A 13860-nucleotide genomic window follows, 5' to 3' on the forward strand; every position below is an offset into this window, starting at 1 on the left:
AGCCTAGAAAAAAATGGAGCTCTTGGATGGTTTCACCCAATCTAAAGATGTAAACTAGAATATTCCAAGGAATAAATGGACCACATGTACTCTAAACTAGCTTCTTAGTGCTCTGTGTTTCTCAGCTGAGTTTTAGATAAAACCTGATTAATGAAAGTCTGCACTTACAGTCATCAGCAGGCATTCTGTGGCTCTAAGGGCAAGTCTTTAAAAGCTCATGGTGTATCTCTGGAATGCACGGGCTGAAGGAATATCTTCAGCCATTTCCTTAGAAATTCTGAGTTTATTCAATATATAAATGAATAAAAAAAAATACAAAAATTAGCTGGGCGTGGTGGCACACACCTGAAGTCCCAGCCACTTGTGAGGCTGAGGCGAAGAACTGCTTGAACCTAGGAGGCAGAGGTTGCAGTGAACTGAGATCGCGCCACTGCACTCCGGCCTGGGCAACAGAGTGACACTCCATCTCAAAAAAAACCCAAAAAACAAAAATCCACAAACAAACAAACAAACAAACAAACAAAAAACCCTACAAGCCCACTGGTGAAGGTGAAAAAAACTAAACAACAAAATAAAACCCAAACTCAGGATTATTCAGCATTCTATATATAATGCTATTTTACCTTTGGACTCACAGAGAATAGTTAATTTTATGTTTACCACCAGTCAGAATACATTCTGTTTTTAAATACTCAATGACTTCAGGACACTACATTAGCTCTTAATTAAATTAATACAACTTTAGATGTGGAAGATCATGTTTACAATGTTGACTAAAAATTATTTATTACTTTTTTACAGATATGAAAGCAATAATGTCGTCTGGTAGTTTTTTACTTATATATTACTTTGAAATACATATTAGCTAATATTTTGTATACATTTTAGATTTTCACATTATTATTAGAGAGATCCACAAAAAAATAGTACTGTGTGAATACCCAAATCATAAGCACTTTTCTGGATGCATCCATAAATATTTCATTTACGAAGAACACTAATGAAGTTTCACACCATTTTGTGATCTGTCAACCACAGCAGCCGAATACTGGCATAAGGCAGCATTAAAGAGGTTAGTCTAAGACAAAACCCAGAGCACATTTTAAAAAGGGTAAAAGGAAGGAAACAAAAAGAAAAAGAATACAAAACTATATAAAGATTTTAAAAACAAACATCACATATCTGAACCACAGATACTCATGCCATTGACTTTGGAGTTTCCTATTTCATGAAAGGCATTTTGTATACAGAAGACTCAAAAGTGCTGTAAGGCACCTAGTAGAATCCAATGGTACAGACATGGCAGATATTCAATAAAATAATTTTAACTCCTACTGATATGTTATCTTTGTTGTTCATATATTAACCTAGTAAAAATCAGCCAATAGATGGAGTGGCATTGACCTGTAAAACTTCTGAGGACCCATGCAAGCTTAGTGTTCTCTGAAGTCCTCTATAATTTGTCATCTATTGCAACTCACATTTAGCATAAGCTACAAGCTTATATTGTTAATCATTCTTCTATGTTTATGTGCTGACTCACAAATAAATGGGCCTATGTGGACTTTATTTTCACAATCTTAATAATATCTACATAACTTAATAACTTTGTTATAAATCTGAAGTTTCATAAAATTATGTCTTATCAACTATGTTCTGGTAGAAGAATTACACATTTTTGCTTAACCTTTTCTGACTTTCTATTGTCTATCAAACACAGTAAGTCCTCACTTAATGTGAGGATTTAGTATGTTCTTGAAAACTGACCTATAATGAAACCAACTGTACCACAGGCTAATTGATATTTAAGAGTTAAGTTTCTATGGCACATTTCTGGTCACAAAAACATCACCAAACTCAGAAAGACCCAAAACACTTCCAATATTAAACACTGAAATGAAGTTGAGCTCTACAAACATTTAAGAAAGATTAATAAAAATGTTACCAGGACCACCCTGATGAAATAATTGGAAAAGTTCTTTTTCTTGCCGTTTTTCTTTAATTATGACCTTTATTTGTAGGCACAGCTGCATAAAGAAACCAGACAGTCCAGTAGCACCAGAGCTTCTCCATTCCTGACCAGATACCAGAGGGAGATAAGATCCCCAACTGGTGCAAACTGGAACAAGTGACCCCTAGTTGCCTTTAGATCCTTAATGTTATCATTATAATACTAAAATTCCCTCCCCCAAAAGAACACCTCGCCATTTGTATCACGGGTTCCATGAAGACGTATGTTTATGCACTGAGCCCGTGCATCTGGAGTCCCACCCTGCGCATGCTAACATCCCTTTCCCTCTCCATACCCGGTTCTTAAACGCACCACGCCTTCTATTTTTCAGGGAGAGGGCATCTGTAGACCAAGAGTTCTTTCCTTCTCCAGGCCTGGCCAGGAATAAAGCCTGCTTGACTTTTTCCTGCTTTGCAACTGATACAAAGCAGGGAAAGAACTCCACCTGCCCACGACAAAAACAAGTAAGATCATTACTTACCCACTTATTCTAGTTCAGGGTCACGGGTGGCTGGAGTCTCTCCCAGCAACTCAGGGCACTAGGCAGAACCAGCCCTGGATAGGATGCCATCCCATGACAGAGTGCGCGTGCGCACGCCACACACTCTCACTCAGATGGGGACCAGTTAGAAATGCTAGTTCACCTAATGGGCACATCTTTGGGATGTGGGAGGAAACCAGAGTACCCACAGAAAACCCACATGGACCTGGGGAGAAAGTATAAAGGCCACACAGACAGTGACCCTAGCTGAGAATTACTTTTTTCTCTTCAACATTATGATGAAATGATGTTGAATGAAATGACATTATTCAAGGCCCTGCTGTAATAGTCAAACTCCTTCCTATGAAATTCAAAGCCCTCTCTATACTCAGGCACTATACTAGACTCCCATCCTCAACCTACATTCTAGCCACTCTACTACACAGCATTTACCAAACTTGCTGTACACTTCTGTGCCGTCAAACATTTGCCAGTCTGGTTCCCTCTGCAATTCAAGATGACACACCCCTAATTATCCTGCAAGGCCCACCCCATCAACTCTTCTGTGAAGCTTCCAGAATCCACCACCACTTTTCCATCACCACAACTCCCTCAGAGGGAAAATCCCTCTCTCCATTTGGCAGACACTTTTACTAAAGCATTTTCACAGGTATTATTATTGTTCTTATGCCTTCTCCTTTGTGAAACTTTCTCAGACTTCCATACCCAGAATTAGGCACTCCATTTATTGCCTACCTCAGTCCCTGGTATGTAATTCTACTCCAGCATAGGACACAGAAGCTGGAATCATCTGTCTGTATAATTACCTCCCCCGTGCCCCGTGAGGAAATCATCTTATTCATCATTGTTTCCCCAGGGCCTGGTTAGTACTTGATACACAGTAGGTGTTCAATAAATGTTATTAAATTGATAAACAAAATACAGCTGCTTTCTGCCAAATCAGAAAAAATTTATACTGAGCCTTCAGTTAAGACACGTGCCTCTAGCAGAACCCTGACTCTTCAGTGACCACATAATAGGAAACGAAAGTGGATATGCAGCAGACTAAGGTGGTTTTAGGGACTGAGGATCTGGCTTGTGGAGGAGGCAGGCTTCCAGCAGAGGGGAAAAACAGATCCTTTAAACATTGAACACTTTCATGTTACCTCCAGGAAGCTTCTTTACATGCCAGTGGCTGGTGCTGCAAGGAGCACCATTAACATTTAGTAAAATAAGCCCCAGTAAAACCGCTTCCTCATCACCTCCAGGAAGCAACAGGCGAAAGTGCATTTTCACTTAGACATTCCCATAGAAAACAGTCAACTGGGAAAATAACAACTACTTGTATTCTTAAAATCAGTTAATTGTGTATAAGATTTAATATACACAATTCTTAAAAAGAAGACCATAAACCAAACACACGGCATAATGTTTAAAACCCGGCTGTATTCTAATTTGCCAAACCCCATCACAAGAAAATATGCATCTGTAGACATGTATGCTACAGTATAATTTTTTTTTTACTTTGTGTTTATGTTTTTAAATTTTTGGATGCATGAATCAGAAACTGCAAAATGAAGAGACCAGGCTACAAGGTCTACCATAAATACAGAAAAAGATATGCGAAGGCTCACAGAGTACAATCACATGCTGAAACAAATTTGCATAGCAGGTAATGCCATTGCTCTCAGGAAAGCTGTAGTCCAAAATGAAGCTTTCTACTACAATGTATTCATAAAAATGAGCAAAAATAGGATATCACTGAACTTGTCTTAAAAAGAAAAATGTTATATAACTATGAATAACTGGTTGTTCTGTTTTCTACAAAAACAATTATCTTCAAAAGATTTAAATACTATTTCTATCGACTGCATGGAGATAAAACATTTTTTAACAAGATGTACCTCAATCTATAAGCATTTTGAGAACCAAGCTTAAAACAGCTTTGAAAGAAAAATAAACATAATGTTACTACACTTTGGCTCTAAAAATACCCCTTCATGCTATAATAATTATATGCTCTATAATTATTAAATTATGTACATATATAATTCAGAAAGTTACACTTAGCAAACGCAACATTGTTTATAAAAGTTTTAACTTTTCTTGGCTTCTTTTCCTGCTTTCTCATAAGGAAAACACCCATACTTAAGAGAAAGTAATGCAAAGACTAGCCTTTGTATTAAAAATAAACTTTATCGGTGAAAGCGTGGCACAAAGATGTCTGCTGGCAGAAAAGAACATTTTCTTTCCAAAGCCAGAAGCTTCCTAACTCAATTTTGTAACGTAAATAATAATTAGAGTAATGAATGTAAGAATACAGACACATTCAATGAATGTTCTCTCTTAGTCAATTTTTCTAAGGTTTGAGCAAAATATCTTCAACACCCAATTTCAAATAGCTAACTCTACTATGTGTTTGTTTTTAACTATAACCTGCCCATATTGTTTTAGAAAGTAAGCAGACATTAATAAATAACTGGATTTCTAATTGACCAAGACTACTAACACCATGCCAAAAAATTTTTAAATTATTTGTTACTGAAAATTGTTTATTTTGCATGCTCTTGAAGACTTCTTTACCTGCAGATGGCTGGGAAACATTCTTGAAGACCTTTCTTTTTAACTAAAGATCCTTCAAGGCAGTACATAATGATATCCATAACCTTTGACAGAAAAGAACAGATTTAAAATTAATTTCAAATGCTTAATTTTCCAAAATGTAAATGGTTAACTTAGGCCTCATTTGCCCATAAAAAGTCTATATAGTTTTATTTTAGTATTTAAAATAAAAACAAAAGCAATTTAAGCCATGTGTATATTTCAGTCTATCCTTTCTCTTATCTGTGAAAAGAAATTTAAAGGACAGTGCAATAAAATAAAGACAACAGACTTGTTTAAAGTCAATTCATATTTATGTACATAATAGGTAGCTTTATTCAACATATTATATATTTTATTTATAATGAAAGATGTCAAAGGTAACATAACCTTTACATATTACAGACCTTTACATATTATGGACCAATTCTAAGTGAATGGTGAATGAACATGAAAATTGTTTTGATTTTTGAGGAAATTTAAATAAGTCTTCCAGAAATGGCACAAAAATTAATTTTAGTTATCTCTCTCTTACACACACACACACACTCATTCTTTCTCTCTCGCTCACCCTTTATCTCTTTTAGAGATGCTGGAAATAAAGATGCTGATTTATATTACCTTCATTAGAATATTTAATTTAGGTTGCTGATGGATCATTTAAAACAGGATAGTCTTACCTCCACAAGAAGATCCACAACATCTGTGGGCATCTTTTCAATAAGAATTTCAATGACTCTCAGAATCTCCCCTTTAGCTCGTGCGAGAGTTGTTGTGTGCATATTCTGCTGTGATTGGGTATTTGCTGCAAGGGCCGTATGTCTGTGTACCTACAAAACATTTCTCAGCTGTAGATATGATTGACACTGATATAGTTTTACATTTCTAGCCATGGTTTATTTTTCACTTTCTAATACTATAGAAAAAAATAAACTTATTGGGGGTGAGTCAGAAAATACTTTTGATTGCAAAAACAATATTAGTATAATAAAAACTCAATAGGTATTGCCTAATAGAATTCTGTAAGTTCCTGAACATTACATGAGATGTTAATACAACACTATCATGACATGTTTAAAAAGAAACATATTGAGGACTTGTGAATTTGGTACATTTGGAACTAAGGTAGACAGAAGTTGGCAGATGCCCAGGAAGTAAAAGATACGATCCTTGCTCTCAAGTAATGATAGTGCAGCTGACCTTTGAACAACATGGGTTTGAAATGCATGACCCGACTTATACTCAGATTTTCTTCTGCCTCTGGGCCTCTGAGACAGCAAGACTAATCCCCTCCCTTTCCTCCCCCTCAGCCTACTCAATGTGGAGACGACAAGGATGAAGACCTTTATGATGATCCACTTGCACTTAATGAATAGGACATCGATTTTCACTTCCTTATGAGTTTCTTCACATTTTCCTTTCTCTAGTTTACTTTATTGTAAGATTACAGTATATAATATATATAACATACAAAATATGTGTTAATTGACTGTTTACATTATCAGTAAGGCTTCTGGTCAACAGTGGGCTAACAGTAGTTCACTTTTGGAACAGTCAAATACTATTCATGGGTTTTTGACTGCTAGGGGGATTGGTGCCCCTAACTCCCTTACTGTTTGAGGATCAACTACAAATAATACTTTAACCACACTGTGTCCCAGAAATTATTCTCTAAGTGCTTTACAATTAAGTTGGGAAATCCAAATGAACATGCCTCCAAAAATAATGAGCATGGCAAATAATACAAATTCAATGTGATTTTCCCCATACAATTGTAAGCCTTATAGTTTGGATGAGAAAGAATATTAACAGGCCCAGGCTGGGCACGGTGGCTCAAGCCTGTAATCCCAGCACTTTGGGAGGCCGAGACGGGCGGATCATGAGGTCAGGAGATCGAGACCATCCTGGCGAACACGGTGAAACCCCGTCTCTACTAAAAAATACAAAAAAACTAGCCGGGCGAGGTGGCGGGCGCCTATAGTCCCAGCTACTCAGGAGGCTGAGGCAGGAGAATGGCGTGAACCCAGGAGGTGGAGCTTGCAGTGAGCTGAGATCTGACCACTGCATTCCAGCCTGGGCGACAGAGCGAGACTCCGTCTCAAAAAAAAAAAAAAAAAAAAAAAAAGAATATTAACAGGCCCTGGACTAGCCTGTGAACAGCCATAAGGTAGTAGGCATAGAAATGGGGTAGAGGTCAGAGACAATAATAAGAAACACTTTAGCATTTTACTCTAATGTTCTAAGATTGAACAGTGAAGTGGAAAACTTGTGTGTGTTTTTTGTTTTATTTATTATTTAATATTTACAGACAGTGTTTCACTTCACTATGTTGCCCAGGCTAGACTCAAACTCCTAGGCTCAAGTGATCCTCCTGCCTCAGCCTCCCAAATAGCTAGGACTACAGGCACATGCCACAGTAACAGGCTGAAAATTTGCTTTTAAAGGTAATAAATGTGGACTGTTATTTTAAAATTACTTTTTCAACCAAAAGCTGGAGTAGAATGAATTCAAAGCATGGGTATTCTAACAGTTCATTTAAAAAAAATACTCATATGTAAATGGTGCAAGGGAAGTTTGACAACACAATCAATACAAGGACCTGTCAGACTAATGTGAGGCTTTTTCACTATATTCAATATTACAACCTGTGCATATTCCACTGATGGGAAAAACTGGCCAAAAAAAAATCTTCCAAGACTAATAAAATTGACCACTTGTACCCACATATATATACACACATTATATATAACTATATAATACCTACAAAATAAATACATACATATGTATATTTTAAATCTAGTGGAACCTTACTATAACACTATGCACTATTAGAAAAATGCACACCCTTAGTCTACAAATTTATTTTAGATATGAATTCAAAGCCTCAGTGCCTCACATAAGCCTATACAAAATGCTGTTAGGACTTTCTTTCCTCCCCTCCCAGCGAAATTTGGCACAAATAGTTACAGCCTGCCTATTAGGGATAGCTCTGGGGCAGACATAGGCCCAATAGGTTTCAGTTTATCTGAGTAGACTCAGAGGTATTTATTATTTTAAAAATTCATCATAGCTACAGGAAAAACAACTCAGACAGAGCCCACACCCTATGGACACTGCGTCTGCCCATTATTCATGCTGAAATGGAATAAACCTTTAAAAAAATTTAAGAGCTGATCATTCTTTCCTTTTCCTCCACCTACTAAGACCTATAGGAAAATTCCAATAATTGGCTCATTGTTCTTTACTAGTTTTCCAGTTAGATGTGGGCAATTAGTTTGAACACTAAGAATGTGGGAATCAATTGGCATTCAAGTCTTTATCTGTGACAAGTAATAGGAAAAACAATTAGCAAGTTTATGACTTACATTTTTTGTTTACAGTTGGAGAGCCAGTGCTAAATAACAAGTTTAGTTTTGATGACAAGTAGGTACTTATCTGTGAAAAACGTGAACACCTTTAATGTCTTTGAGTTTTCATATGCCTGCTATAATTCAGATTGAAAAATGATTGTCAAAGATTTACAAGTGAATTAACTTTGAGAACAGAAATGAATACAGAAGCACAAGTAATGAATGCACCACACCATGGAATTCAGTGTGCATGCACACAGACACATGTGTTCATTTCAGTACTAAATTATTAACTTGCATTGTTCTAGAACAAACTAGAAAGACTATTTGTGGATATGAACCCTCAGCTTATAGTATCAAATAATTCCTCTGAATGAGAAGATGGCGCACACTGAGAAGCTCCGCTCACCTCTTTGGCTATGGTGGTGATGAAGGCGGGTGGTCTGGCGGTGGCAATGAGCGAGAGGGCATGCCTTGCAGAGCGGGCCGAGTCAGCTGCTGGGCTCAGAGGCAGCCCCATTGTGATGCTAAACAGGGATCAGAAAAAGGGAAAAAAAGAAAAGAAGCATTAGAAATATAGACTGAAAAGATTAGACACAGCTTATAATGTCAGTTCAAGGTCAATGGGAGCACTCAAACAGTTAGAATATAATGGACTTGCAACAATGGGCAGTGATTAGGAGTCAGAGTGTTCTGGCATCAAATACAAAATGGAATAATTAACCGTGAAGATTGAAAACAGTATGTGCATCTGTCCAAAGTGTTAAAAACGCCTTGTTAACAAATTATCAAGAACTAGTACTGAATACATATCACAAAGCTCAGAATGAGGTAAGAATGAATTATCGTGCTGAGTATTTTCAAATTTTTCCTAAAAATAGTTATTTATAAAGCCATATTAAAAGACTGTATCTAAGGCTGTATATCTGAAAGGAAGGCAAGATTCACTCCTGTCTATAAAATTGTCACAAGTATTGAGAATGACAAAATTATTTTTCGTTTGTATATTATTTTTCATTTGAAATATCCTTATACCGCCGGTAAACCCCAGTTTAGTACTTTTAGACCCAATCTACTAAACAGCATGCTCCACCAACAGTTACTTAGTACTAATGCCAAAAATTCTATTAGCTGATACTAATTCTGTTTATATAAAGAAGAAATGGCATGATGTTGTCCAGGCTATTTGTAAGACGATGCATACAACGAAAGAGATCTTCCCAAACTGTCAGAATGCCAGGGTCATGATAGGAGAGTAATGCTATATTCACTCTCCACCTCTACTACATGAAAATATCAACATTCTTGTTTCCAAGCTTCCTTTATATTATATATAATCCACTGGGTACAATATCAAGACTATTATTAAAATGTGGTACGTGATCTGCCCATTAACTGTAAACAAGGAGTATTTTGTTACTCAGTATAGGATATAATTATTGTTTCCCGAGTTAAATATTTTTATATTTAAATATGTATATGAAGACATGTATAAGAAATATGTATATGAACACTTCTCCTACTCCAATTAAATGAGTCTATGTGCTTCATGTGTAAACTGGATTGTATTTACTGAAAATTCTCAAAAAGTTGATAGGTATCTCTATAACTGATCTAAGAACCATTATTTTAACTTGTAGCTGAAAATAAAAATTACGTAGGCATTCTCATCATTGTGAAAGGAAGTTCTGCTTGTAAGTCTTTGTGACTATTACACTGCTTAAATCTCTGACTGGTAGTATAACTGTCTCTCTTCTTTTTCCCATATCGAGGGTAGAGATGAAGCAGGGGCTCAGAGGAGAGGAGTATGGAGAGTTTTCCTTTGATGTTTAACACTGAAAAGAAAGATGTGAGCTGAGAGAACACACACATACTGAACAATGCACAAGCAGAAGGCATCAGTGGGCATCTCCCACCTCCCTGCCACGGAAGAGCCCGGCACTCTTGGGTCCCAGTAGGAGTTAGAAAGAGGTGTTTTGTGAGAAAGCAGGATGGGCAGTTGGCCAGTTTCTTTTCTGGATTAAACTTGGCTAATTGCAAATTCAGTGAAAGAAATGTTTACTGTGTGAATAGTGCTGAGGCTAGACGGCTTAATACTTATTGTAAAATTCAGATTATAAACCCAAATTTTAAGTCAAGTTTTCAAGGATTCAAAAGCCAATTAAACTTTGTAGATACCCTGTGATGCTTCCTTTCATCCCTCAATGTAGATGAATAGGGACTGATGATACTGAAAGGCTATAAACAATCAAAATGTTACATTAGTTGAATAATTCTAAATAAAATGAAATCAAGTTTGGGAAAATCAATAAAATCACAGAATGCTGGAGTTGGGAAAGATTTCCCAGGCAATCTCCCTGACAAGCAGTCAGCCAGGGAAAAGGAATGTCCACCTCCTGGGCAGCCCATCCTAGATCTGGAAGGCCCGCTACAGGGGAAGAACTGGGTGCAGAGCCCAAGGTCTAGGTTGAAAGCCAGGCTTTCCTGTTATTTCATGCCCTTTGTATCTGCTCCAGAATATCCCTATAAAGTGGTTGATACAGGTATTTACAAGTGAGAAGTCGGGTCCGAGAACTTAAGTGAGGGGCTGGGTAGTTGTGTGATGTCTTTCAGGACAGCTAACCTTTGGAGAAAATACAGTGGGGAGAGGTGTGACCATATTGTGGTTACTTGGATTACTGAACCAGTACTGTGACTAAACTCAGTGGCTTTGGATGAGTGGCTAGATTGCATCTTTGAGAGAAGATTTTAGTGATACGTTATTATACTTGGCCTTCAGCTGTTTTATTCATTATTAATAATGGTTTGAAGATACAGGATGCACAGTTATCAGCTGGTGTGGTTATAAAGTTGTAAGGGAGAGCAGTTTTATTACATAACAGAACTAAGATCTACAAAGTCATCAAAAAGATCAGACTCAGCTAAATAAGAAGTCTTATGTGTGGGTACAAAAATGACCAACTTCACAGGGGTAGGATTGGCAATACACTGCTGAACCAGGCTTGTGAACTACTGAGGATTGCATCTGAAACATAAATATGAATGGTAGTGATCCTGCTACCCAAAGAACTGGGCTGTGTCATGAGAAATAGAGTAATAGGGTCCTGCTGTAGTTCATGGCTCTGGGTGCCTGTCTGTCCTCCCCGTGGATATACTGCTACCTAGGTGCTAAGAGAAAGGGTCTGGCTTCTGCAGGACAAGAGTTACAGTGTCCTCCTAGAATCCAGAGATGTCCAGTCTGTCCCCAGCCGTGTGCTGCTGGGATCCCTTACCATTGGAAACCAACATAAGCAGGATCATAGCAAACTCACCATTACCTCTAAGTTCTTGCTTCCATCCCTTCTCTGGTTCTTTTCGTGGAAAAGAAATGTTTAGTGAGAGGCTAAGAGAGGGACACACACACACACACACACACACACACACCCCCAGAATGAAGAGATACAATCATGTGTGCACCTGAGTATGGAAATAGTCAGCTGACAGATCTTCAGGGCTCATGCCACAGTGACAAGTGGATACTTTCCCCTTACCCTTATGGTGTGTCCTGTGGCCACCCTGGACTGAATAAGCACAACATCTGTAAAATGCATATATTAAAATATCTACTTCACAGCACTGACAAGACGACTAAATGAGGAAACAAATACAAAAACAACTAGCCCTGCCGGCTCCTATATTTTATGTACAATAACTGCTTCTTCTGACCAAAGATACTTCTCATAAAAAGAAGCAAGGTGAAGGGAAAATGAGATAAACTACCAGCAGGTCACTGTTTCAAGCCAAAAGGTGTAGCCACGCATGGTCCTTCCTCCATGTCAACAAATGGCCTTGTAAATTTGGGGGAATCAGCAAACTTCTTATAGTAAGAAAAATGATAAAGGTTGGTGCTTTGGTGCTGGATGGTGGGTCTAGAAGAGAAGCTATAGGGTAAGGGGGAAGGAAGTGAATCAAAGACATGTGAACCCACTGCCCACTGAGTTCACTGGAAGCTGGAAAAGCCAGCGCTCTTGAAGAGGCATCAGTGTGCGCACCTGAGGGATTCCCTCCATTGGCGTCCGGCAGTCTGAGCGCAAGACTGCAGAGTGTGGATAACTCTACAGCTCTGAGGTCAGGGCTCTGCAGCGACTTGGAGGGTATGGCATCCACAGCGCAAAAGTAGGGGGCTGCGTGTGTGAGGGTAGAGAGGTGGTCAAGGCATAGAGAGAAACCTTGTGTCCCTCCTCTAGTCTACTCAATTCACCGTCATCATAGTCATCTTCCCAAAGCACCACCTTTGTTTCCTGGTTGCCCTACTTAAAAGTAACCTTCTCTACCACTTCTAGGAAAAACTCTAAACAGCTCGGCTTAAGATTCTAGGCCCTCCATAATCTAGTTCCCTAATTTTCAACTCACTCTTTTCAACACCAATGCTCCTGAAGTCAGGCTAATTTCCAAGCTGGTCCCTAAAGGTCTGTTCCTTATTTTATTCCAGTATTTTGCTAATGCTTCTCCTCCACCCCTTTCCCCACTGGCACAGTCTCCTCCCTCCTCTCCGTTCAATTCTGGTCTTCCCACATGGTATTCTCTAACTGCTGCAGCACTCATTGACTTCTAGTGAAACAAAAATAATCAACAACAAACCCCATTTATTGCAGGCCCTTAATACTAAATCACATTCTGCCAGGACTTACAAATTAGTTTTATATTATGGACTCTGTACAGATTTGAAACATGCCTGTCAATTCTGTGTATCTCCCCAAAGTGCCCAGTTCAGCCCCTGGACATGCTGGTAGCTCCATACTTACGCAGTAAGTGAAGTAGCTGGCAAATTCAGCAGGAGGAAAAAAAAATCATTTAAGCTAGTTATTGGACTGAATTGACCAGGCAATGAAGTCAAAGCAATTGATCTGGTAGTCCCAACGGATGAAGTCTAATTCTACATTTGGTTATCTCTAAAGTCAAGAGTGCATTGTCTGTGTGATATGCTTTAATGTGGGATGAAGAAGGACCATACTATCAGAGGTTTGAAATTAAAGGAGTATCAACCTTATTCTGGAATCTGCATGTAAACATGGAACGCATTTGTTTCATCTGATCCCGCCTATCTGGCTATTATGCGGATTATCTGTTACACAGGTTTACAGGATGGGTCTTTTGGTTCTCTTTATTCTAAAAAAAAGTGGTCATGACAGACTCTCTGTTTTACTCAGCATTTCAGTGTACACACCCAATATTAATTATCGGAGATGACAAATATTTTAAATAAAAATATGAATGGAAAAATAGTCCACGCCAGGCTGAGGTCCTTCTTCACAGAACTGCTCATTAATCCTGTTCTAAAGCTCACTCCATCGTGGTGAAAGCGTTTCAAAAGTTACATGAAAGAACACTTTGGTTAAATGTCATGATCTAAAATTGTCAGACTTTATCATCTGTCA

General features: G+C 38.1%; 1 protein-coding gene across 2 annotated transcripts in view; it reads right to left on the minus strand.

Annotated features, from left to right (window-relative positions):
- WDR7 (WD repeat domain 7) overlaps positions 1–13860 on the minus strand; it is a 389130-nt gene that overhangs the window by 85197 nt on the left and 290073 nt on the right. For both annotated transcript variants that reach the window (XM_050767826.1, XM_050767825.1), the window contains 3 exons: positions 8853–8970; positions 5774–5923; positions 5076–5158 (listed from right to left, as the gene is read on the minus strand). In XM_050767826.1, coding sequence (XP_050623783.1) covers positions 5076–5158; positions 5774–5923; positions 8853–8970 — 351 coding nt within the window. The remainder of the gene's footprint in view (positions 1–5075; positions 5159–5773; positions 5924–8852; positions 8971–13860) is intronic.

This window comes from Macaca thibetana, chromosome 18 (genome assembly GCF_024542745.1).
Source record: "Macaca thibetana thibetana isolate TM-01 chromosome 18, ASM2454274v1, whole genome shotgun sequence".
Taxonomy (NCBI): Eukaryota; Metazoa; Chordata; class Mammalia; order Primates; family Cercopithecidae; genus Macaca; species Macaca thibetana.